At 46.0% G+C, this 27,043-nt stretch overlaps 1 protein-coding gene across 4 annotated transcripts in view; it reads left to right on the forward strand.

Annotated features, from left to right (window-relative positions):
- LOC132403095 (synapse differentiation-inducing gene protein 1-like) overlaps positions 1–27,043 on the forward strand; it is a 137,445-nt gene that overhangs the window by 58,238 nt on the left and 52,164 nt on the right. For 2 of the 4 annotated variants that reach the window (XM_059986377.1, XM_059986376.1), the window contains exon 4: positions 10,502–15,513. The exons of 1 other annotated variant lie outside the window; for it this stretch is intronic. In XM_059986377.1, coding sequence (XP_059842360.1) covers positions 10,502–10,660 — 159 coding nt within the window. In that variant the 3' untranslated portion in view covers positions 10,661–15,513. Of the gene's footprint in view, positions 1–9,436; positions 9,548–10,501; positions 15,514–27,043 lie in introns of those variants that run through there. One more of the 4 variants, XM_059986378.1, reaches the window with a different exon arrangement.

Consider the following 27,043-nt stretch of genomic DNA (forward strand, 5'->3'; position numbering starts at 1 on the left):
TGCAAGAACTTGCTGTTCTCAAGGTTATGACGGTGGTGATGCAATTAAGAACATCCTCCTAGCTTGGTAACCTCTGGGGGTGCAGTATTGATGCAGGCTTCGTCTGGCTGCCTTTCTCGTGAATACGTAAGGAGCACCACTGGTAAAGTAGCGGAGCAGTACTGTGACACCACAGGGCCAGAGACTTGTGTCACAGATGTGTTCAGTGCATCCTGCATGTGTCCCACTAGGGAAAAAAATATCTTCAGCTTGGCCAGGAGGCTCTGGGGTGGGAGCAGTGAGGTTATGGAGGAGGGAGAGGTGATGGAGGCAGAAAGTGGAAAAGAATAATGCAGGGAGGGGAAGGAAGGATGGAATCAGGAGCAGCAGTCAAAGGAGGAAGAAGACAAAGGCGCTGAGAGGGAGGAAGATAGAGGAAGTGAGGATGGAGAGAGTGAAAAGGAATTGATGCTGAGAGAGGGAGGGAGCATGAGAGGAGAGCAAAATAGGAAAGGAGTGCAAACGGAGAGAGAGGGTGAGGAAGATACACAGTTCAAACTAAATGAATAATCAAAGTACATACATGTCACCATATACAACCCTGAGATTCATTTCCTTGTGGACATGCTCAGTAAATCCAAGAAATGTAATAGAATCAATAAAAGACCAAGCCCAACCAGATAGACAAACAACCAGTGTGCAAAAGACAACAAACTGCAAACACAAAGGAAAAGAAATGATAATAATAAATACCATGAACATGAGATGAAGAGTCCTTGAAGGTTGTGGGAACAGTACAGTGATGGGGCGAGTGAAGTTATGCCTGGTGGTTAACTGTTCCTGAGCCTGCTGGTGTCAGTCCCAGCGCTCCTGTACCTTCAGGAGCATGGTGGGGGGTCCTTGATGAGGAATGCTGCTTTCTTGTGGCAGTGCTTCATGTAGATGTGCTCAATGGTGGGGTAGGTTTTACCTGAGAAGGACTGGGTTGTATCCGCTACTGTTGTAGGATTTTCTGTTAAAGGGCATTGGTGTTTCCATACCAGGCTGTGATGCAACCAGTGAATATACTCTCCACCACACACATATATAGAAGTTCGTCAGATTTTTAGATGTCACACCAAATCTTCGCTAACTCCTAAGGGGGCGCTGCTGTGCTTTCTTCATTATTGCACTTAACTGCTGGGCCTAGGACAGATCTTTTGAAATGGTAACACCGGGGGGGGGGGGGGGGGGGTGGGGAAGAGGTGGAGATATTCAGGCAGAGAGGGGAAGGGAGAAAGAGGGAGGGTGGGACATGGAAGGCCATTATCACAAATGTTCAGATGCCTTGTCAACAGCTAATCCTATTTCCACAGAGGAGATACTGAGAATAATTTCACTGTATTCTCTGAGGATCTGGAGCAAACCTTTGGTGGCCCAGTACAGCAGTCAGCTCTGTTGCAGAACTTGGTCCCCGATTTTCATTTGGGGTGGGGGGGGGGGGTCTAAGGCATAACTTAGACTGCCTGAGAAGTTGCCTGACTGATAATTAGGTAACGTGCTTTACAGGGATCCCTGGGACAGGAGACTTTGGACTCTAAAATGGAGAGCTATAATGAAATCCATTTTTCAACACAATTATAAAGAGAATGCAAAGCAAGATGGTGAAGGTATAACCTTTACAAAATTAACATGTTGCAGCTGAACTTGAGGGGGCCCAATATCCCTTTGGACAGGATTTAAACTAGCTTGGTAGGGGCGTGGGAACCAGAGTGATAGGTCAGAGGTTGGGGCAGTTGCTTGTAGCGAGACTGTGAGGAATGATAGGCAGTTGATAATGCAAAATTGCTGTCAGTAGAATGGGTTGAAATGTGTCTATTTTGATGCTTTGAGTGCACCCGATGGGGGAGGTCGGAAACCTGAGAAGACATAGCTCATTCAGGTTTGCTGATTGAGGAGATAAGGCAGTGACTTGTGGCAGTATGGAGCTTTGAGCAGCGGGCAATTAGCATTCAGGATTGATGGGCAAGAACAAATTAAAGCAAGGCAGGGGCAAGCAGAGTGGCCATTGTTGGAGTGCACAGAGTTAGCGTGGAGATCTGGAGACCTCAGCTCTTCGAGGCTTCTTTGAGAGAGGAAGGCAAAAAAAAGCTGCATGCAGAGGTCTCCCCCTCCCCCAACAGTTTATTGTTCTTCCTTCTTTATATTGGCTCAGTTAGAATTGTCGAGGTGCCAGGCAGGATAGTGGAATGTGGGAAGGCAGGGAGACTGCCAGTATCCTTGACCACCACAACTAGGAGAAGTGGATCCAGCTGCAGCTTCTAACAATCCACGTTAGGGAATCGGAGCTGGAACTGGATAAACTCCGGATCATTCGGGAGGCTGAGTGAATGATAGGACATTTAGAGAGGTGGTTTCGCCCAAGGTGCAGGGCACAGAACAGTCAGGAAGGGGAAAAAGGGTTTAACAGCCAGTACAGAGTACCCCTGTAGCCATCCCCCTCAGCAACAGGTATATCACTTTGGATATTGTTGGGGGATCGACCTAGCAAAGAAATGTCACAGCAGTCACATCTTTGACACTGAGTTTGACTCTGCAACTCAGAAGGGAAGGGGGAAGAAGAGGCGAGTTGTGGTGATAGGGGATTCGTTAGTTAGGGGAACAGAAAGGAGGCTCCGTAGATGAACACAAGATGCCCGGATGGTACATTGCCTCCCAGGTCCTCAGCATTCTTAAGTGGGAGGCTGATCATCCAGAGGTTGTACTCCATGTGGGTACTGATAACATGGGTAGGAAGATTGAGGAGGTTCTGCAATGTTTGTTCAAGAAGTTAGGTGCTAAGTGAAAGAGAAGGACATCCAGGTTTATGATATCAGCATTGCTACCCGTGCCCAGTGTTAGTGAGCCCACTACTAGGAAGATTATACAGTTTAATGTGTGGGAAAGAAGTTGGTGTAGGAGGGAGGGCATAAGATTTTCGGATCATTGGGCTCTCTTCCAGGGAAGGTGGGACCTATACAGGAGATGCGGTTTGCACCTGAATTGGAGGGGGACTAGTACACTAGCAGGAATGTTTGTACCTGCTACACAGTGTGGTTTAAACTTGAGCTGCAGAGGGATAGGAACCAGAGTGCAAGAACAGTTAGCGGAGAGGTTGTGGGGCAAATGGTGTTAAGACCTCAGACAAAGTCAGGAAGCAAAAGGTTGACTGGGACTCCCATGCTGTAAAAGGACTAGATCAGTCAGAGTCTGTCAAATGTGTCCAAGAAAACTTCATTAATTAGTAAGTAGAAATCCCTATGAGAGAGTGTGTGATATTTGATCTGCTATTAGTGAATGAGACAGGGAAGGTGACAGAATTCTGTGGAGGGGAACACTTTGCATCTAGTGATCATAATGCCATTAGTTTCAAATTAAATATGCAAAAAGATAGGCCTGGTCTGTGGGTTTTAATGCAAGAAGTATCAGGAACAAGGGTGATGAACTTAGAACATGACTTAGTGCATGGAAATATGATACTGTGTCCATTACAGAGACTTCTAAATTGGAGAAAGGGCAATTTTGGTGGCATCAGGAAAGATCTGGCAAGTGTGGATTGGAACAGGCTGTTTTCTGGCAAAAGTGTACTTGGTAAGTGAGAGGCCTCCAAAAGTGAAATTTTGAGAGTACAAGGCTTGTATATGCCTGTTAGAACAAAAAGGTAAAAATAACAGATGTAGGGAACCTTGGTTTTAAAGAGATATTAAGGTCCTGGTAAAGGAAAAAAAGGAGCTGCATAGCAGGTATTGGGAGGTAGGAACAAATGGATGCTTATGGAGAATAAGAAATGCAAGAGAACACTTAACAAAGAAATCAGGAGAGCTAAGAGAAGGCATGAGGTTGCTCTAGCAGACAAGGTGAAGGAGAATCCTAAGGGATATATGCTAAGAGAAAAGGATTACAAGGGATAAAATTGATCCTCTGGAAGATCAGAATGGTGATCCATGTGTGGAGGAAAAGAGATGGGGGGATCTTAAATACGTTTTTGCAGCTGTATTTACGCAGGAGACAGACCCAAAGTCTATAGAAGTGAGGCAAAGCAGCATCAGTTTCATGGACCCTGAACGGATTACAGAGGAGGAGGTGTTTGCATCCTGAGGCAAATTAGCGTGGATAAATCCCCTGGGCCTGACAAGGTATTCCTTCGAATCCTGCAGGAGGCAAGTGCAGAAATCGACGGGGCCCTAGCAAAGATACTTAAATCATCCTTAATGACAGGTGAGGTGCCAGAGAATTGGAGGATAGCCGGTGTTGTTCCACTGTTCAAGAAAGGCTCTAAATATAAACCATGAAATTATAGGCCTGTGAGCCAGACATCAATAGTGGGAAAGTTATTGGAAGGTATTCTGAGCGACTGGATATATAAATATTTGGTTAGACATGGACTGATTGAGGATAATCAGCATGATAGGTCATGTCTAAGCAATCTTATAGAGTTTTTCGAGGATGTTTCCAGGAAAGTTGATGAAGACAAGGCAGTGGATGTTGCCTGCATGGACATTAGCAAGTCATTCAACAAGGTTCCGCGTGGGAGTTGGTCAAGAAGATTCAGTCGCTCGGCATTCGAGATAAAGTAGTAAATTGGTTTAGACATCGGCTTTGTGGGAGAAGACAGAGAGTGGTAGTAGATGGTTGCCTCTCTGACTGGAAGCCTGTAACTAGTGGAGTGCCGCAGGGATCGGTGCTGGGTCCATTGTTGTTTGTCATCTATATCAACAACCTGGATGTTAATGTGGTGAACTGGATTGGCAAGTAAGCAGATGACACTAAGATTAGAGGTGTACTGGATAGCGAGGAAGGCTATCATGGCTTGCAGTTGGATATGGACTAGCTGGAAAAATGAGCTAAAAAATTGCAGATAGAACTTAATGCAGGCAAGTGGGAGATATTGCACTTCAGTAGGACCAACCAGGGTAGGTCTTACACAGTGAACGGTAGGCACTTAGAGGTGTGGTAGGACAAAGTGATCTGGGAGTACAACCATCACAAATAGATAGGGTCATAAAGAAAGCTTTTGACACATTGGCCTTCATAAATCGAAGCACTGAGTACAGGAGATGAGATGTTATGCTGGTGTTATTTAAGACATTCGTGAGGCCTAATTTGGAGAATTGTGTGTGGTTTTGGTCACCTACCTACCGGAAATATGTGAATAAATCTGAAAGAGTTCAGAGAAACTTTACAAGGATGTTGTTGTGTCTGAAGGACCTGAGTTCTAAGGAAAGATTGAATAGGTTTAGGACTTTATTCCTTAGAACTGTCAATACCTCCAGTTGAACTCTGTCTTTCTGTGTAATTCCCCCTAGCTGTCAGTCTGTGGTTTTGTATTGCCACGTGCTCTTGTCCCCGTTCCTGCTCTACTCCGGCCCCCATATCACTGAGTACTCTATCTCTCATCTGCTTCTCATTATTACCTGTGTTGCTGCCACCTGTGTCTCATTGTGCTCCACCTATCATCTGTCTCTCTGTTTATTGCTCAGTGTATTTCAGTCCCGTCTTTTCACCTGTTTGTTGCCAGATTGTGCCAGTGAATTTTTCTGAGCCTGTCCAGCATTTCTATCTGTACTCTGTCTGTCTGAATATCGACTCCGCCTGTTTCCCGATTCCTCTGGATGTTTGGATCGCTGCCTGAACTTTGATGCCGACTTGGTTCGTGCCTTGAGATTTGTTACTCAATTAATATCACTGTGTGCAGAGTACTGGGTCTGCGATTGGATCCCTGCTCCAGTGTCCTGATGAGAACATAGAATATTGTGAGGAGATTGGATAAAGTTACACAAAATTATGAGAGGTATAGATTGAGTAAATGCAAGCAGGCTTTTTTTCCACTGAGGATGGGTGGGTGTATGACCAGAAGTCATGGGTTAAGTGTGAAAGGTGAAAAGCTTAAGAGGGACAGAATGGGAAATTTCTTCAGTCAGAGGTTCATATAAATGCAAGCTTGATTTCAAGGTTTACGGGAAGTTTGGACGGGTACATGAATGTCAAAGGTATGTAGGGCTATGGTCCCAGTACAGGTTGTTGGGAGTCAGCAGTTTAAGTGGTTTAGCATAGTTTAGGTGGGCCGTAGGGCCTGGTTATATACTGTACTTCTCTATGATGTTATAAATATGACTTGGTTGTCACAAGGGCAGGAGTGACTGCTGTATGATTCAGGGTTTAGATGTTTCAAAAGGAATGGGGGTGGGGGGCAGGGGTGGGAGCAGCATTGCTGATCAGGAATAGTATCACAGTTGTAGAAAGGGAGGGTGTCATGGAGGGATTGTCTACTGATTCATTGTGGGCAGAAATCAGAAATGAGTGAGCAATCACCCTACTAGGACCTCCAATGGCAACAGGGGCACTGAGAAACAGATTGAGAGGCAGATTTTGGAAAGGGGCAACAATAGCAGCGTTGGTGGCATGGGTGATGAACCTCCCTAAAATCAATTGGTACCTCCTTATGACAAAAGGTTTAGATGGGGCTGAACTTGTTAGATGTATCCAATAAGGATTGCTGACACAATTTATGTGAACAACCGGACTAGAGGAGAGACCATGTACTAGGCAATGAACCTGGTCAGGTGACAGACCTCTCATGCATGAGCGTTTCAGAGCCAGTGACCACAGCTCCCTGACCTTTACCATATTCTTGGAAAAGGATAGGATCAGACATTATTTAATAGGTGGAAGGGAATTACGATGCTTTTAGGCAGGAGTTTGAGAGCATAAAGCAGGAACGGGTGTATTCAGGGAATGAAAATATGAGGATGTTTCGGGAGTATTTGCATGGATTTCTGGATAGGTTTGTCCCACAGAGGCAGGGAAAGGATGGGAGGATGAAAGAACCATGGATGTCAAGAGATGTGGAGCATCTACTCAAGAGAAAGAAAAAATACTTAAGGTTTAGGAATCAAGAATCAGATGAGACTCTAGAGTTACAAGGTAGCCACGAAGGAGCTGAAGAAATGACTTAGGAGAGCTAGAAGGGGGGCCTTGGTGAGTAGGATTAAGGAAACAACTGAAGTGTTCTACATGTATATGAAGAACATGAGGATGGTCAGAGTGAGGATTGGACTGACCAGGGATAGAAAAGGAAATGTGCCTGGACTCGGAGGAGGTAAGGGAAGTCAGTATTCCCCTATGCGAGGGAACTTGATGTTTGCGGGACATTGTAAATTAGGATGATATGCTAGAACATGTCAATATTAATAAAGCATGCGTTGGAACTTTTTAATAACAGATACAATACTGTGTAAAAGTCTTGGCTTAAGATTTTTGCATGGTACTGTAGTAATGTTAGGTATTGCTCTGTACTGCTGCAAAAAAAAAACTAATTTCATGACGTGAGTGATGATAAGCCTGATTCTGATATGGGTCTCTATTGTGGACTGAGATTGGGAATGGGGCAGGGAGAGGGGAACAATGATTGGGAAAAGGGAAACGGAGAGGGGAGGGAGCAGGAAGCATCAGAGAGATATTCTGTAGTGACCAAAAAACCAATTGTTTGGAATTAAATGACTTTGCCTGGTGTCTCAGGGCTGGGTGTGTCTGCACCCCTTGCTACCCCAGCACTCCTTCTCTGCACCTGTCCCACACCCCTCCCATGGTACTCCACCCTCACCATTCCCAACATCCTTTGCTCCTTCCACATTTGCAAACCCATTCTCTGCTCCACGTTGACAAATACTAAGCAAAAATCTTGGCACCCCAGCTATATTTACATGCCCAAGACATTTGCTCAATACTGTAGGTCCCTGGAAGGGATGTACCCCAAGTTACAGGAATAGCACCAGAAAATCGGAGTGTAGCAAACTTTAGTCCTTTGTTCAAGGGAGTTAATAAGGAATTATGGAAAAGTGAGCCTTACTTCAGTGATGAAGAATATTGGAGAAAATTCTTAAGAATCGGGATTTTCAAGCATTTGGAGAAGCATTATCTGATTAGGGATCGTCAGCATGGCTTTGTGAGAAGCTGGTCATGCCTCATGAGCCTTATTGAATTTTTTGAGGATGTGACGAAGCACATTGAAGTAGGTTGAGCAGTGGGTGTAGTATATGTGGATTTTAGTAAAGTGTTTGACAAGTTTCCCCATGGTGGGCTCATTCAGGAAGTATTGAATCCAAGGAAACCTGCCGGTGTGGGTTCAGGACTGGTTTGCTCACAGAAGGTAGAGGGTGGTTGTAAATGGAGAATATTCTGCCTGGAGATCATTGTCCAGTAATGTTCCGCTGGGATCTGGTCTGGGATCCCTGCTCCTTGCGATTTGGATGAGGAAGTGGAAGGGTGGGTTGGTAAATTTGCAGATGACACAAAGGTTGGTGGAGGTGTGCAGGTTTGTTGCAGTTGTCAGTGGGATATTGACAGGATGCAGAGCTGGGCTGAGAAGTGGTAGGTGGAGTCCATCCCAGAAAAGTGTGAAGTGATTCACTTTGGAAGGTCAAATTTTAAGGCAAAATCCAGGGTTAATGGTAGGATTCGTAGCAGTGTGGAAGAACAAAGGGATCTTGGGGTCCACATCCATAGATAGATCAATGTTGCTACGCAAGTTGTTAGGGCTATTAGGGAAACGTATGTGGCATTTGGACTTAATATTTTGAGGTTGGAGTTCAAGAGCTGTGATGTAATGCCGTAGCTCTTTAAAACCCTGATCAGGCCACAGCTGGAATAATATGGTCACCTCATTATAGAAAGGATGAGGAAGCTTTCGAGAGGGTGCAGAGAAGATTTACCAGGATGCTGACTGGATTGAAGAGCATGTTTTATGAGGATAGCTGGAGCAAGTTAGGACTTTTCTCTGCGGAGCAAAGAAGGATGAGAGGTGACTTGATAGAGGCGTACAAGATGATAAGAGGTCTGGATCGAGAGGATAGTCAGATGGAAATGGCTAATAGGAGGGAGGCAAAGTATATTGGGGGATGTCAGAGGTGAGTTTTTAGAGTGGTGGGACACCCAGCCAGGTGTGGTGGTAGACTCTGATGCATCAGGGATTTTAAAGAAACTCATCGATAGGTTCATGAATGATAGAAATGTAGGAGGGAAGGGTTAGATTATTCTTAGAATAGGTTAAGACATAGTGGGTCAAATGGCCTGTACTGAGCTGTAATGTTCCACGTCTTATGTCGATGTTGCACAATCCATGTCAAATTTCTTAAACCAAGTCAATTGATGATCTAAATTGTAAAATCCTTCCCTCAGACCTAGCGATGCAACCCACCCCATTCTTACAAGAGCAAACTGCACCAACTTCCCTTGCAATCCCTGAAGCTGCTGCAAGTTTTAGAATGCTTCGGTCTCCTGCTGCCTCAGCCATGGAGAACCAGGACAGAAAAACCCAGCAGGGTTTGAGATCCTGAGTACTATGTCTCTCCCTCGATCCATGTTCACCTCTAGCTGGTACCCACGCCCTTCCACCTTTGGACTTCCACTGCCTGCAGTCAATGCCCTTCTGTTTTGGCAGCTCCTAACACTCCCCAAGAGGGTTATTTGCCTTTTCTTCTGGACAATAGGAAGTAAAACTCCTCAGGAAGTCTGAAGGAGTCCTCGCCCTTCTGAATCAACGATCAGACGGGTAAGTGGGTCAAAGAGTGGCAAATGGAGTTTAATCCTTGTAAGTGTGAGGGGTTGCACTTTGGGAAGTTAATTTTCACAGAGAATGGGGAGGCCTTGGGGAGTGTTGTGGACCAGAGGGACCTCGGAATACAAATACACTGCGCTGCCAGTGTGGCGTCACGGGTAGATGGTGTGGTCGCACTGCTCTTCATCAGTCAGAGCTTCGAGTATAAAATGGTGAGGTTGTACATGGTGTTGGTGAAGCCACACTGGGGCATTGTGTTCAATTTTGGTTATGGTGCCGTTAGACCGGAAAGAATACAGAGGAGATTTACGAGGATGTTGCCAGGACTCGAGGAAGAGGCTGGGCAGAATTTTATGCATTGGAGGTAGGAGTCTGAGGGGGTGATCTTATAGAGATGTACAAATTCATGAGAGGCAAAGTTAGGGTGGATACACATACTCTTTTTCTCCTCCAGGGTTGGGGAATCGAGGGCTTGCGTTTAAGGTTAGAGGGGAAAGATTTAATAGGAAACTAAAGGGAAACTTGTTCACCCAGAGGGTGGTCTGGAAATGGAACAAACTGCCAGAGGAACTGGTTGAATCATGTAAATTAACAACATTTGAAAGACACGTGGACAGGTGCATGGATAGGGAAGATGGAAGGATACGTGCCAAACACTGGCAAATGGGACTAGCTGAGATGGGCATCTTGGTTGGAAGGGACCAGATGGCCCGAAGGACCTGTTTTTACATGTTGATTTGGTGGGAGTGGGGCGGGTCAGTGTTGTAGAACAGAGGGCCCTATGATTACAAGAACAGGGTTCCTGGAAAGTGGCATCCCAGGAAGGCCGGGTGGCACCCTGGCCTTCCTCAATCAGGGCACTGAATCCTCTTGCAAAGAAAGCTCAGCTTTTTCAGAAGCTTGCCATTTCTCACTGAGCTGTTTTCTTTTCTCTTGATTCTATTGCAGACCAACAAGGGGGTGGCAAAGGGCGACTATCACCACGCGAGCTCCAGTTCCAAGCGTGCCCTCTTCCTGGCTGTCCTCTCCATCACCATTGGAACTGGCATTTACGTGGGCGTGGCCGTGGCACTGATCGCCTACCTGTCGAAGAACAACCATTTGTAGGGTGCTGGCCAGCAGAGCTCTCCGCTGCTGGGGGGGGTGGTGGGAAACAACATCTGAAGTCAGTGGTCCGTGGAAAGGCTGCACTGAGATTGGCAAGCTGACTGTCTCAGATGTGGCCAGCGGAACGATCCGTCCATCGCAAAATCCCTCAGTGTGTTCATTCAGCAATTAATCATATCGGTACACAGCAGCAGAGGGAGGAGACAGCAGAGCGTTGACCTCACTAAGAAGCATCAATCAGCGCAGCTAAGGGGGAGATGGGCGTGCTTTCTCCAAAGTGTGCCATGCAGTGACTTAAATGCCATGGAGTACGGAACTGCATTAAGTTAGCAAGGTGCAGCTCTCACAGGGGTTACAGTGGCCCTGGAATCTGTTCTCCACTCACCCCGACTCAAGCAGAAACAGAAATCGCCTGGAATGTTCAGCAAGTCGAGCGGCGACCGTGGGGAGAGAAGCCGATTCCACCTTTCAAGTCCACAAACTTTTGTTGGAATGCAGCTGCCTGCAACCTGTTCTCCCTTCTCACAGACGATGAGTATTTGCTGCTGGTCTGTTTTTTATTTCAGATTTCCAGCGTCTGCAGCCTTTTGTCACTCCATCTGCTTCTTCGCTCGGCCTTTTCATTGGCTGAACCGAGACGCTGCCCACTCTAAGGCCTCTTGTTAATTTCACAGCGAAACTGGTCAGTGGGCAGCCTAGCACTCTGTTCCTTGGAACAGAGTGGACATAATCAGAGGCCCCTGCAGTCCTCTACACCACCCATCTCTGTGGCAAGCAGTAGAACCCACACATAGGTGGTCTTCAAATTCCGTTCCTCCCCCTGGACCTGCTGTGGGTCTACCAAAGCCAGCCAGCAACACACAGAGCGTGTTCCCAATCAATTAGACTGTCCTCCCTTCCACTGGGATGGAACAAGGTTTGGCCACTCTACAGGGATCAGCAAAACCTGCAATGGACTCTCCGGCCACTGACCTGTTGTCTGAGTACAGCATAAGGCATTCATCTTGACTGATGACCCCATGTGAAATCCTTCCAGACATGCACAGCCACCACGCCCCATGAGTGAGAAACCAACTGGAGGTATCAGCTGCACCTGGACCCACAGAACAATTCAAAAGGGCCAGAGCACACGGTCCCGAGTGTCCAAACAAAGCATCTTCTCCCATCGTATCTTCAGCTAAGGCACTTGACCTTTGGCTGAATCCAACCGATGACTTAGTTTCCTAACATTCCTCTTCACGGTGGTCCAGGACAAGGGGCAAATAATTGCAACATTACAAGGTGGAGTGAGGTCAAGAAGTGATTCCTGTTTTGCCCGAGCATTCCCTCCTGAAAGCCTCCTGTGGCTTCAGGTTATCTGGAGCCCCAGATAGATTCATGTGGAGTATTGGCTTCCAGCAGAGTCGGAAAGCATGAGGCCAGAAGACCAAATGGCATAGGCCTTCTGACCCGTTAAATCTCCTCCTCCATCCCATTATGAATGTTTTATTATCCCTCTCAATGCCATTCTTCCTGTAACCTTTGTCATCCATACTAACCAAGAACCTTTCAATCTCCATTTTAAATATACTCAGTGACTTGGTCTCCATAGCCATGTGTGGCAATGAATTCCACAGAATCACCACCCTCATGTTAAAGAAATTCCTCCTCAACTCTGTTCTAAAGGGACGTCCTTCTATTCTGAGGCTGCATCCCTTTGTCCTAGACTCTCCCACTGAAGGAAACATCCTCTCCACATCCACTCTATCCAGGCCTCTCAATGTTCAGTAGGTTTCAATCATTCTTCTAAACTCTAGCAAGTATAGGCCCAGAACCATCAAATGCAACTCATAGATTAACCCTTTTGTTCCCAGGATCATTCTCATAAACCTTCTCTGGACCATCTCCAATGCCAGCACAACTTTTCTTACATAAGGGGCCTAAAACTGCTCACTATATTCCAAGTGTGGTAACTGCTGCCTCTTCTGGGATTCCACTCACATCCCAAAAATTTGCTGTCCCACCCATTCCCACTTTGCAGGGAATGCTGAGCTAGGAATCAAAAGAATGTCAAAGAAGACACAGTGGATGAATTGTTATTCCTTCTCTTGCCACATTGATTCAAAAGCATAACAAAATTTCTTTCATATTAGCAATATCACTTGTGACTTATGTTCTCTCATAGCAGTTAGCTTCCACTGACTTTGGAGTTTCACACTATTAATGGTAATAACATCACCAGACTGTTTGCATAGTAATTCACCACTTCCTAACCATGCCAGGAAGTTGAGGCTGGGCATCATTTGGTAATCAGTTGTTTTGAATAAGTAATGGTCAAAAGGGTCCTTCATCAGAACTTGGCCCTTGTGCTTTAAGCACCAACAGTTTGCCAATCATCTTGTAACTTCTCTTCTCCCTACTTCCCACTCTGTTCCCCAACCAATTCCCTTCCCTTCAATTGTTTCCTAACATGTTTCTTGACATGGTCCAACCTTATCTTGTTAATCTATCACCAAGCAATTATTTCCAGTGAGCAAAACTTTGGTTTAGTCGACCAGAGGTCTTGATCCACATGCGGTTTGACACACCCAATATATTGCTGGGGGACTGATCCACACCTGGAGAAACCAGGTGTGACATTTCCATCTGAGACATTTCCCATCAGGTAATAAATCCCAATGCAGTATTCTGAACAATGCGGAATTCTCCCTGCGATCAGTATTCATCTTTCAGCTCTCTGTTAATCATCTCACTTCTGCTTTTGGAACTTGTAGTGTCCAAATTAGCTGATCACATTACACATTCTGTTCGTGTCTATGATCCATTAAAATGACAAGGAAGCTGCATCTGCTTTTCATGGGGGTAAGCTGATACTAACCACACCGGTGGTCGCACCTGCCACATCTCTCCGAGAGCCTGGGACCAGAAGTGGAAGGCTTTGCTTTACTATGCCTTACCCCTGCTGTTGGTTTTGCCTCCTGCATTGATCTGCATCAGAGTGCCTGATATTCCAGAGTTCTGCTTGCACTTCGCAGAATTCCTCAGAGTGCCAACAGCATTCACTATTTCTCACCACGGGGCATAGGGAGGGCCAGCTCTTCAGTACTGACCTTAATGCCACTATTTCTGGAATTCAGTGTGAAAATCTGATCAAATCCAGGATGGACGATGCTCCTGCGGCACTGAAGTGATGTGAAACTCGATTGAGAGACAAGTTTGACATATTGGTTCAGCCACTTGCCACGCTTTCTGAAAGCCAAGCATGCAGACGATGCAAAAGCAGCAAAATGCCTCTTTATTCAAACTTAACGATTAATGAATGCCCTGTTACTAAAACAATGGTTTAAGTTTAACTTAGAAGTTGTCTGACCTGCTGAGTTCCTTCAGCAATTTGTGTGTGTTGCTCTGGATTTCTAGCATTGGCAGAATCTCTTGTGTTAATGGTTTAAGTTCTGTTTGCATGTATAACTGGATGTGTATTGATTGAATTGCACACTGAATTTTCCCATTGATATACATATAAATGTAAATAGAAACTGGCAAAGTTACTGTATATATCTTCTAATTATTTGTGGATAGGGTTTGCTTCATTCCTTAAACGAAACCTTTTTATATGCTTTGTTTTCATGAAGAAGGAATAGTTACAGCATACAGAGAGTTAGACTGTAGCTAGAATCCATTTGCGATGGTCATTTGGCCATTCTGACAGGTGTCCATCAAACCCGTGGATAGGAAGAATTCTCAATACTCCACAAGAATCATCGCCCAAAGTCATTCATTGGGACCAGCAATCGGTATATTGATTTAAAGATTTATGAATCTATAAAGAAAGTATTTAAAAATAAACGCGCCTCCATATAGTTTATGCGTCTGAGATTTGTTACTGTAATTGATCATTAATCTCACTCTGACCTGCTCTGATCCTGAGAGTTTCTTGAATGTGTGTTGATCATTCAGCTGGGATTTATTCTTCTGAATAATAGGCTAGTTATTGGAAAAGCTAATTGGATGGAATAAATTAATAAACTTATTCACACTCTCCACCATTGCACAAACATCCCTGGTGCTGCCTTTATGTGGCGATTTAGCTGTAATTTGCGGTACAGTGCGTAGTTCTGAGTGCACAACTCAGGAATATATTGGACCCATCATTACAGATCAGAGTCACATAAATTTATTAGCAAATGTTAATTTTTAAGTAGATAATGGTACAGGAGCAGTGTGCTAGTCCTAAGGAGCCATTCTGTAATAACAACCATCAAACTTCACATTACATCCCTGCCTTAACAAGAGATTCTTCAGATGCTAGATACCAGGAGGTATCACTTAAGGGTCTTGGCCCAAAACAACAAATTTTTTTATTCCTTTCCACAGACACTGCCTGACCTGCTGAGTTCCTGCAGCATATTGAATATCCTGCCCTAACACTCCTACAGTCAGTTAGAAATGTACTCATTATCCCTGTGACACCACCAACCAGTCCCATGGCCGGCTGTTAAATCTCCTTGCCAGAGAGGAGAGTGATTGTCCGGAGACTCTGTTTAAAGAGGGATTGATTTTTCTCATCAGTCAAAGGTGTAGCAGCACTTTCAGTAATGTAGGAGGTAAAGAAACTCCTTATGTGAGACTGAGAAAATGAAACTGCCTAGCCTGCCTCGTAAATAACCTCCTGTTCAAGTCAAAGCCATGGATGTGAGGTGATACTGAAAGGATTGGTGGGTTTAAACACAGACTAGGTTCACTCCAAAGACCAAGAATGGCTATCATCGGATTACAGAGTGGTTATAACAGAGAACGAGGCATTTGGCCCATCTAGTCTCACCTAGCTCATAGTAGAGCAATCTCTTTTGTCCCTGCCATGTACAACTACATTAGGGTCAAGCAGCTTTTATGAGGCAGGAATCCGTTTTAAAATGAATAGTCTGTTAATCACACAAACGCATGGAAAAATAAAATGAAATAAATGATACTGTGTTCTGGATCGATAAAAATGATTCAGTATATTGGCTGAGAAATATCGGTGTTCCAAATGTAGCAATCAAGACTGACAGAGCCTATGCTGCTCCCAAACCTTTGGGAGTCATTGTTTTTTTTAAAGATTGAAATGCCAGCGTATCAAATTTAAGTGCTGCTATTATCATGACAGGAATAGATGCCTTGCGGCTGTTAACAGCATCAGTCCTTCACCAAAGGCATTGCACACTGAGTTCAAGTATTCAGGGATTTGCTTTCCATGGGTTAGGAATTTACTGTAGTGGTCAGGGAACCAGATGCAACAAAAGACAGTGTCATTCAACAATTAAAAGAATGAAGATTTATATAAAAATAGATTTAGAGGCATGTGAAATAGAATGTGCCTAAATACATAAATACCAGCATGTATTTACATTGTGAGCAGCACTGTAAAAGTGACAGTGTTTACAATGCAGTGACTGAAGTCATAGATAGTGGGGGTGGGGCAAGCTAGAGCAGTTCATCAAATTAACTGCCTGGGGGAAGAAACTTAAGACATTGGGAAGTTTTGTTTTAATAGCTGGAAAGTGCTTTCCAGAAAGGATCTTCAGGAAAGAGCAGTTTGCAGGACGGGTGGTGCCCACATGATTCAGCCTGCCCACTTCTTTGTCCTGGGCACATACAGGTCCGGCAGCGACGGTGGTCGGCAGCCAGTGACCTGAGAGTTTCACTGTAGTTTCCGTACAGTGTGAGAAGATGCTGCTCTAAACCAGACACTAATGGCTGATGTGAGAATGCTCTCTATGATGCATGCCTCTTCTATTCTAATAATATAAACCCTTTAGATTAAGATATAAGTGAAATACCCTTCTTGATACATTAAGGCTAGATAGAAACCAGGTGACAATCTTTAAAAAAACTAACTCATCAATAATAACAAATAAAGTTCAAGTAAAATACTTTCAGGTATCAGCCTATTGTAGACCCAGCCAGCTCCATCACAGGCACAACCCTCCTCACCTAGTACATAGTAAAAATGAGACAACGTTTTCCAGGACCATGATGTTACATGACACAGTCCAAAAAACTAGACTGAACTACGTAAAAAACAACACAGAGAAAAAAAAACACAGACAACTACACTAGACTACAGACCTACCCAGGACTGCATAAAGTGCACAAAAACAGCACAGGCATTACAATAAATAATAAACATGACAATAGGACAAGGTGTCAGATCAGGCTCTGGGTATTGAGTCTGATGGATTGGGGGGAAGAAACTGTTACGTAGTCTGGCCATGACAGCCCGAATGCTTCGGAGCCTTTTCCCAGACGGCAGGAGGGAGAAGAGATTGTATGAGGGGTGCATGGAGTCCTTCATAATGCTGTTTCCTTTGCGGATGCAGCGTGTAGTGTAAATGTCCGTAATGGTGGGAAGAGAGACCCCAGTGATATTCTCAGCTGACCTCACTACCCACTGCAGGGTCTTGCAATTCCGAGATGGTACAACTTCTGAACCAGGCAGTGATGCAGCTGCTCAGGATGCTCTCAATACAACCTCTGTAGAATGTGATGAGGATGGGGGGGTGGGAGATGGACTTTCCTCAGCCTTCGCAGAAAGTAGAGATGCTGCTGGGCTTTCTTTGCTATGGAGCTGGTGTTGAGGGACCAGGTGAGATTCTCCATCAGGTGAACACCAAGAAATTTGGTGCTCTTAATTATCTCTACCGAGGAGCCGTCAATGTTCAGCGGGGAGTGGTCGCTCCGTGCCTTCCTGAAGTCAACAACCATCTCTTTGGTTTAGTTCACATTAAGAGACAGGTTGTTGGCTCTGTACCAGTCTGTTAGCCGCTGCAGCTCCTCTCTGTAAGCTGACTCGTCGTTCTTGCTGATGAGACCCACCACGGTCGTGTCATCGGCAAACTTGATGATGTGGTTCAAGCTGTGTGTTGCAGCACAGTTGTGGGTCAGCTGAGTGAACAGCAGTGGACTGAGCACGCAACCCTGGGGAGCCCCTGTGTTCAGTGTGATGGTGTTGGAGGTGCTGCTCCCGATCCGGACTGACTGAGATCTCCCAGTCAGGAAGTCTAGGATCCAGTTGCAGAGGGAGGTGTTCAGGCCCAGTAGGCTCAGCTTTCCAATCAGTTTCTGAGGGATGATTGTGTTGAATGCTGAACTAAAGTCTATGAACAGCATCCGAACGTATGTGTCTTTTTTGTCCAGGTGGGTTAAGGCCAGGTGGACGGTGGTGGCAATGGCGTCATCTGTTGAGCAGTTGGGATAATACACGAACTGCAGGGGGTCCAGTGAGGGGGGCAGCAGTGTTTTGATATGCCTCATGACGAGCCTCTCGAAACACTTCATGATGATGGATGTGAGTGCAATGGGACGGTAGTCATTTTGGCAGGACACTGAAGACTTCTTTGACACGGGGACGATGGTGGCGGCCTTGAAGCATGTTGGAACGGTGGCGCTGCTCGGGGAGATGTTGAAGATGTCAGTGAGAACATCTGCTAGCTGGTCTGCACATCCTCTGAGCACTCACAGGGATGTTGTCTGGTCCAGCAGCCATCCGTGGGTTGACCCTGCACAGGGTTCTTCTCACGTCGGCCACGCAGAGACACCGCACCTGGTCATTCGCAGGATGGGTGGACTTCCTCACCACCACGTCATTTTCAGCCTCAAACCGGGCGTAGAAGTTGTTCAGCGCATCTGGGAGGGACGCATCACCCACACAGTCAGGTGATGTTGTCTTGTAATTGGTGATATCCTGGATGCCCTTCCACATGCGCCGCGTGTCGCCGCTGTCCTGGAAGTAACTGTGGATCAGCTGGGCATGTGCATGCTTTGCCCCTCTGATGGCTCGGGACAGTTTGGCCCTTGCTGTTGTTAGAGCTGCCTTGTCGCCTGCTCTGAAGGCGGAGTCGCGGGACCTCAGCAGTGCAGGCACCTCTGCGGTCATCCATGGCTTCTGGTTGGCACGTATAGTGATGGTCTTGGACAGAGTAACATCATCAATGCACTTACTGATGTAGCTGGCCACTGATGCTGTGTACTCCTCTAAGTTGGTAGAGTCTCCATCGGTTGCAGCCTCCCTGAACATGTGCCAGTCAGTGTGCTCAAAGCAGATTGAAGAGCAGAGATGGCTCCTGCTGGCCAGGTTTTCACCGGCTTCTAAACTGGTCTGGAGCACCTGGCGAGCGGTCTGTATGCTGGGATTAGCATAACAGAGATGTGGTCTGAGTATCCGAGGTGGGGCGGGGCTCTGCCCGGTACACATTGGGGTTGTTTGTGTAAACCAGGTCCAACACGTTCTCCCCCTCATTGCAAAGTCCACATACTGATGGAATTTGGGGAGCACTGACTCAAGGTTCGCGTGGTTAAAATCACCGGCGACAATAAACAGACCATCAGGGTGTGCGTTCTGCAGTTCGCTAATAGCCCCGTACAGTTCACAGAGCGCCTCCTTAGCATTAGCGCTGGGGGGAATGTAAACACCGAATATCACTAAGGACCCTCACTAGCCTAGATATACTTTTATCTCTTTATAGATTTGTGGTAAACTACATATAGCTGTCTGGACATGCCCCCCCCCCCACCCCCGCTGACTGCTGGCCTCAGTCTCCAGGATGTAGTGTGGTGGTCAATTGCTGCTTGTTCTTTCTTCCAGCCAATAAAAGCCTATATCTCGCCTCACATCTCTGAGAGTTATTGATGGTGCATCAAGATTGAGTACACCTTACCCAAATTTCCAAAATCCGAAAGCCTCGGAAATCCATTTTTGTTTTGAGTGCTAACATGCCATCTCGAATGGAAAACTCCACAAGACACAGGGAAGGTTCCCAGGTGATGTGCAGGTCTCTGTGCACCACAGGCAGTTCTGAAAGGTGAACAGAAATTAATGGAAAATAGAAAAACACTGCGTAAAGTGAAAAATGAAGAATGCAGTCATATATATCATCAGCATCAGAGTGAGCATATGCCATTTAATGGAATATTGATCATGAAACAAGCAAAAATCTATCATGACGAACTTAATACTAAAGATATTTGTGAATATTCAGCAGGCTGCTTGAAGAAATTGAAGAAAAGGCATAGCATTAAATTTTTTAAGTATTTTGCTGATGAAAATCTAGCATCAGAGCAAGTATACAATTCCGGTTGATTTTATGCCTCACATAAAACCTAAAAACAGTAATATACGAACACTGTAATCTTTTAATCAAAACCCGCCATCACAGATGGAGACTGAAAGCCTGCCGTTATGATTCAGAAATTCTCCCAATGCCGCTGAGTGCTTTTGTTACCCTGCACACATCATATTTTAATTATATTAATGGTTTGTAACAATTTGTACTTTTAAGTACATATGTGGATTGAACAAAGCCTGCCTACCCATAGCACATAAATTCAGAGACAAATATGATGGTGATCCCAAGCTATCCAATTATGTATTCAAAATCCAAAATCCGAAACACCTCTGGCCCCCAGCGTTTTGTAGAAGGGGTACTCAACCTGTTCCAGCATCAGGAAGAGATTGATTCACAAGTAGCTTCTTCCACTCAGTCATTAGATATACGAACAATCCAAGAGCCATCTATACCAACTTGCTACCTTTCCTTGTTTATTTATTGTGCTTTCTGGAAATAGTATGTCTTTGCACGAACTGCTGCTGCAAAGCAACAAATTTCACGTCAAGTGTCAAGGACCAATCTGATTTGGATTGTAATGACATTATCTAGTCTGTACTAGAACCTGGTTCCTAAGGGTGTTGTAGCTGGGCTGGGGTGAATGGGGAGTGGGAATTAATGGGGACAAGCTCCCAATGGCGTCCCCTCAAAGAACTTCTGATTACCACATCCAGTTCCTGACCTTCACCTGTGGTTCGGTTACTAAGCCCGGCAGAACCAGTTCTACTGACAGGAGAAGGAACAAAAGGAGGTTACTGGCGCCTCAAAACCAGGTTCTTCAGGCAGATATGGCTCATCAACCGTGGTTGGCAGCTCATCTAGGAGAAGGAAAACTGATCTCAAATCTCCACCATCTTCCATCACGAGGAAGGCTTTGGGAGTAAACCCTGAGGAAAAGTCCACAGTTAGAGTCTCTAAAGCAGTCCCACATTGAGTTCAACACTGACTAGTAACTCCTGCGATGCTGCTGGTGCCAAACTTTGGTTTTGTCAGCTGTGTGGAGAGGGGCTCCTGCTTGACGGGCAACAGACCGCTCTCCATATCTAACTGCCCTGCCTGGCATCCTGACTTGTATATCAACTGTGACACGAACAGCTATCCATGGTCAGCCCTAACCAACAGAGGGCCTAGTGGAATTACATTAGAGTTTAAATACACATTTCATTATTTAAAATTAAATTTAAAATAAAATACTTATTCAATATTAATTAGTTCTCATTAGATAAAATCACCTCATGGAGAGATTCGATCTTTTATTTAAGTATATGTTTTCTTGAGTATTAACTCAAAAGGGATTTAAATAAAATAGCCTTTTCGACTTTAAGGTGAGAGTAATGTACTCTGTTCGATAATAAACAGATTATGGTCCGATTAAAACATTATCATCAGTTCTAACTGAGCTGTGACTTAGGTAAAATACACTCTTTGTGTTTAACAAGATAAAGGTTGAAACAAAATACTTATGCAGTATCTTATATTTTGTCCATGTGGCCTCCAACCTGATGGCATGAACATCCATTTCTTCAACTTCCAGAACACTTTTCCTCTCCCTTCTCCTCTTCTGTATTTCCCCATGTGCCCTCTTACCTCTTCTTCTCACCTGCCTATCACCTCCTCCCTGGTGCCCCCCCCCCTTCCCATTCTTCCGTGGTCCACTCTCCTCTCCTATCAGATTCCCTATTCTCCAGCCGTTTGCCTTTTCCACCTACCACCTTCCAGATTGCTTAATCACCCCTCCCCCACCCACCTGTCTTCACCTATCACTTTCTACCTTGACCTCCTCCTTCTCCCCCCCCCCCCCACCACCTACTTGTTGCAGCTTCTTCCCCCTTCCTTTCCAATCCCGATGAAAGGCCTTGGTCCAAAACGTTTATTTCCATGGATGCTGCCTGATCTGCTGAAATCCACCAGCATTTTGTGTGTGTAACCCCTGTTCAGCTCTGAGCCATATGGAGATCAGAAGACAAATCTTTCTTGACATGTGAAAAAGAACATAAAACAATGGTAGCCACTGGGGACATCTTGTGAGCATCCGTTCTAATACTCCTACTCCTCTGCCGCTTTCCCACTGCTCTGCAATATCTTGCCCTTCAATTATCTATTTAATTTCCTTTTGCATGATTATTGAATCTGCTTCCTCCATCCTTTCTTTAGTGAATTCCTGAACATAAAACTTACTGTGTGAAATTATTTATCCACATTATTGCATCTGTGATTTCAATTCCAGTCATTTGAAATATGAGCCCTCCTCCTTATTTCATTTCTCCTTATTACTTGTCCACATCTCTGTTACGCTAATCCCAGCATACAGACCGCTCGCCAGGCGCTCCAGACCAGTTCAGAAGCCGCTGAAAACCTGGCCAGCAGGAGCCATCTCTGCTCTTCAATCTGCTTTGAGCACACTGACTGGCACACGTTCAGGGAGGCTGCAACTGATGGAGACTCTACCAACTTAGAGGAGTACACAGCATCAGTGACCAGCTACATCAGCAAGTGCATTGATGATGTTACTCTGTCCAAGACCATCACTATACGTGCCAACCAGAAGCTGTGGATGACCGCAGAGGTGCGTGCGCTGCTGAGGTCCCGCGACTCCGCCTTCAGAGCAGGCGACAAGGCAGCTCTAACAACAGCAAGGGCCAAACTGTCCCGGGCCATCAGAGGGGCAAAGCATGCACATGCCCAGCTAATCCACAGTTACTTCCAGGACAGCGGCGACACACGGCGCATGTGGAAGGGCATCCAGGACATCACCAATTACAAGACAACATCACCTGACTGTGTGGGTGATGCCTCCCTCCCAGATGTGCTGAACAACTTCTACGCCCGGTTTGAGGCTGAAAATGACGTGGCGGCGAGGAAGTCCACCCGTCCTGCGAATGACCAGGTGCTGTCTCTCTCCGTGGCCAATGTGAGAAGAACCCTGTGCAGGGTCAAACCACGGAAGGCTGCTGGACCAGACAACATCCCTGGTAGAGTGCTCAGAGGATGTGCAGACCAGCTAGCAGATATCCTCACTGACATCTTCAACATCTCCCCGAGCAGCACCACCGTTCCAACATGCTTCAAGGCCGCCACCATCATCCCCGTGCCGAAGAAGTCTTCAGTGTCCTGCCAAAATGACTACCGTCCCGTTGCACTCACATCCATCATCATGAAGTGTTTTGAGAGGCTCGTCATGAGGCATATCAAGACCCTGCTACCCCCCTCACTGTCCCAACTGCTCAACAGACGATGCCATCACCACCACCCTCCACCTGGACAAAAACTGGATCCTAGACTTCCTGACTGGGAGTCCTCAGTCAGGACGGATCGGGAGCAGCATCTCCAACACCATCACACTGAGAACAGGGGCTCCCTAGGGCTGTGTGCTCAGTCCACTGCTGTTCACTCTGCTGACCCACAACTGTGATGCAACACACAGCTCGAACCACATCAGCAAGTTCGCCAATGACACGACCGTGGTGGGTCTCATCAGCAAGAACGACGAGTCAGCTTACAGAGAGGAGGTGCAGCAGCTAATGGACTGGTGCAGAGCCAACAACCTGTCTCTGAATGTGAACAAAACAAAAGAGATGGTTGTTGACTTCAGGAGGGCACGAAGCAACCACTCCCCACTGAACATCGACAGCTCCTCGGTAGAGATTGTAAAGAGCACCAAATTTCTTGGTGTTCACCTGACGGAGAATCTCACCTGGTCCCTCAACACCAGCTCCATAGCAAAGAAAGCCCAGCAGCGTCTCTACTTTCTGCGAAGGCTGAGGAAAGTCCATCTCCCACCCCCCATCCTCATCACATTCTGCAGGGGTTGTATTGAGAGCACCCTGAGCAGCTGCATCACTGCCTGGTTCGGAAATTGCACCATCTCAGATCGCAAGACCCTGCAGCGGGTGAGGTCAGCTGAGAAGATCATCAGGGTCTCTCTTCCCACCATTACAGACATTTACACTACACGCTGCATCCGCAAAGCAAACAGCATTATGAAGGACCCCACGCACCCTCATACAAACTCTTCTCCCTCCTGCCATCAGGGAAAAGGCACCGAAGCATTCGGGATCTCACAACCAGACTATGTAACAGTTTCTTCCCCCAAGCTATCAGACTCCTCAATACTCAGAGTCTAGACTGACATCTACATCATTTATTATTATATTGAAATTTGTCCTGCACTGTGTCTTGTTTTGTTTATTAGTTAATTACAGTATTGTACTGCCCTGCACTGTCTTTATGTAGTCCTGTGTAGGTCTGTAGTCTAGTAGAGTTTCTGTGTTGTTTTACATAGTCTAGTGTAGTTTTTATGTTGTTTCATGCAGCAGCAGGGTCCTGGAGGAACATTGTTTCGTTTTTACTGCGTACTGTACCGGCAATTTATGGTCGAAGTGACAATAAAAAACAACTTGACTTGACTTGACTTGATAAGACCTTAAGACATAGGAGCAGAAAAAGGCCATTTGGCCCATCTAGTCTGCTCCACCATCTCATCATGGCTGATCCAGTTTTTCTCTCAGCCCCAATCTCCTGCCTTCTCCCCGTATCCCTTCCTGCCCTGACCAAACAAGAATCTATCAACCTCTGCCTTAAATATATATAAAGAATTGGCCTCCACAGCTGCCTGTGGCAAAGAATTCCACAGATCCTCCACTCTGTGGCTGAAGAAATTTCTCCTCATCCCCGTTCTAAACGGATGCCCCTCTATTCTGAGGCTGTGTTCTCTGGTCTTAAACTCTCCCACCACAGAAAACATCCTCTCCATGTCCACTCTATCAATGTTTTCACCATTCAATAGGTTTCAATGACATCATTCCTCATTCTTCTGAATTCTAGTGAATACAGGCCAACCCATTCATTCCTGGAATCATTTTCGTGAGCCTCCTTTGAATCAGTTTTCGCACATCCTTTCTAAGATAAGGGGCCCAAGACTCATCACAATACTGCAAGTGAGGCCTCACCGTTGCACTTCACCTCCATTAAAACACAAGAAAATTTGCAGGTGCTGGAAATCGAAAGCAACACACACACAATGCTGGAGGAACTCAGCAGGCCAGACAGCATCTTTGAAAAAGAGAAAACAGTCAATATTGCAGGCCAAGACCGTTCATCAGGACCAGAAAGGAAGGGGGAAGAAGTCAGACTAAAAAGGTGAGGGGTGGGGAGGAAGGTGGCAAGTGATGGGTGAAACCTGCAGAGGGGAAGGAGGTGAAGTGAAGAGCTGGGAAGTCGATTGGTGAAAGAGATAAAAGGCTGGTGAAGGGGAATCTGATAGGAGAGGGTAGAAGGCCATGAAAGAAAGGGAAGGGGGAGGAGCACCAAATGATAGGGCAGGTAAGGAGTTAAGGTGAGAGAGGGAAATGGATGAGGAATGCTGAAGTGGGGGGAGAGAGGCATTTACTAGAAGTTCAAGAAATTAATGTTCATGCCATTAGGTTGGAGGCTACCCAGACGGTGTTGGTCCTCCAACCAGAGTGTGACCTCATTGTGGCAGCAGAGGAAGTCATGGACTGACATATTGGAATGGGAATGGGAATGGGAAGTAGAATTGAAACGGATGGCCAACTGGAAATCCCACTTTTTGTGGTGGATGGAGTGAATACACTCGATGAAGTGGTCTCCCAATCTACTTTGGGTCTCACCAATATACAGAAGGCCACATCGGGAGCACTGGACACAGTAAATGACCCAAACAGATTCCCAGCCAAAGTATCAACTCACCTGGAAGGGCTGTTTGGGACCTTGAATGGTAACTAGGGAGGAGGTGTAGGGGCAGGTGTGGCACTTGTTCCGCTTGCAGGGGTAAGTACCAGGACGGAGATCAGTCTGGAGGGGTGAATAGACAAGGGAGTCATGTAGGGAGCAATTCCTACAGGAAGTGGAAAGCGGAGGGGAGTGAAAGATGTTCTTGCTGGTGGGATCCCCTGGAGATGATGGAAGTTACAAAGAATTATGTGCTGGACGCAGAGTTTGGTAGGGTGGTAGGTGAGGTCAAAAGGAACTCTATCCCCGGTGTGGCACTGGGAGGTGAGGGCAGATATGTGCAAAATGGAAGAGATGTGGGTGAGGGCAGCGTTGATGGTGGAGGAAGGGAAGACCCTTTCTTTGAAGAGGAGTAGATCTCAGTTGGTCTGGAATAAAAATAACTCATTCTGAGAGCAGATGCGGTGGACACTGAGGAACTGAGAGAAGGGGATGGCATTTTTACAAGTGACAGGGTGAGAAGATGTATAGTCCCAATATCTGTGAGAGTCAGGGGGTTTATAAAAGATACCAGAAGATAGACTGTCTGCAGAGGTGGAGACAGAGAGATCGAGAAAGGGGAGAGTGGTGCCAGAAATAAACCAAGTAAATTTGAGAGCAGGGTGGAAATCGGAGGCAAAGTTGATGAAATCGACAAGCTCTGTTTTGGTGCAGGAAGCAGTATCAATGTAGTTGTCGATGTAGTATAGGAAGAGTTGGGGAGTGATACCAGTGTAGGCTTGGAACATGGACTATTCCACGTAGCGAATAAAAAGGCAGGCATAGCGGGGGACCCATGTGAGTGCCCATGGCTACACCTTTGGTTTGAAGGAAGTGGGAGGAGCCAAAAGGAGTAATTATTGAGGGTAAAGACCAGTTTTGCCAGATAGAGGAGAGTGGTGGTGGAGGGGAACTGTTTGGGTCTGTATCCAGAAAGAAGTGGAGAGCTTTAAGGCCCTCCTGATGGGGAATGGAAGTGTAAAGGAACTGGACATAGATAGTGAAAATGGGATGATTGGGGCCAGGGAATTTAAAGACGTTGAAAAGATTAAGAGTTTTTGAAGTGTCACAGATGTAGGTAGGAAGGGACTGAACCAGGGTGGGATAAGAACAGAGTAGGGGTATGCAGATATAAGTTCAGAGGGGCAGAAGCAATGGGTCTACCTGGACAGTCAGGTTTATGGACCTTGGGGAGGACGTAGAAACAGGAAGTGCGGGGTGAGGGAATGATGAGGTTGGTGGCAGTGGATCTCCAGAGTTGATAAGCTCAGTGATGCTGTGGGAGACTATGGCCTGGTGCTCCTTAGTGGATTCCTGTTCGAGGGGTAAGTAAGAGGAGGTGTCTGAGAGATGCCGTTGACCTCAGCAAGGTAGAGGTCAGTCTGCCAGACTAATATAGCACCCCACTTATCTGCATGTTTGGTGGTAAGGTTGGGATTAGTGCAGAGGGTTGTGAGTTCCCCTACCATTTTAAATGTACAGTAGAACACTAGAATACTATAGCACAGTACCGGCCCTTCAGCCCTCAATG

The sequence above is a fragment of the Hypanus sabinus genome, chromosome 12 (assembly GCF_030144855.1).
Source record: "Hypanus sabinus isolate sHypSab1 chromosome 12, sHypSab1.hap1, whole genome shotgun sequence".
Classification (NCBI taxonomy): Eukaryota; Metazoa; Chordata; class Chondrichthyes; order Myliobatiformes; family Dasyatidae; genus Hypanus; species Hypanus sabinus.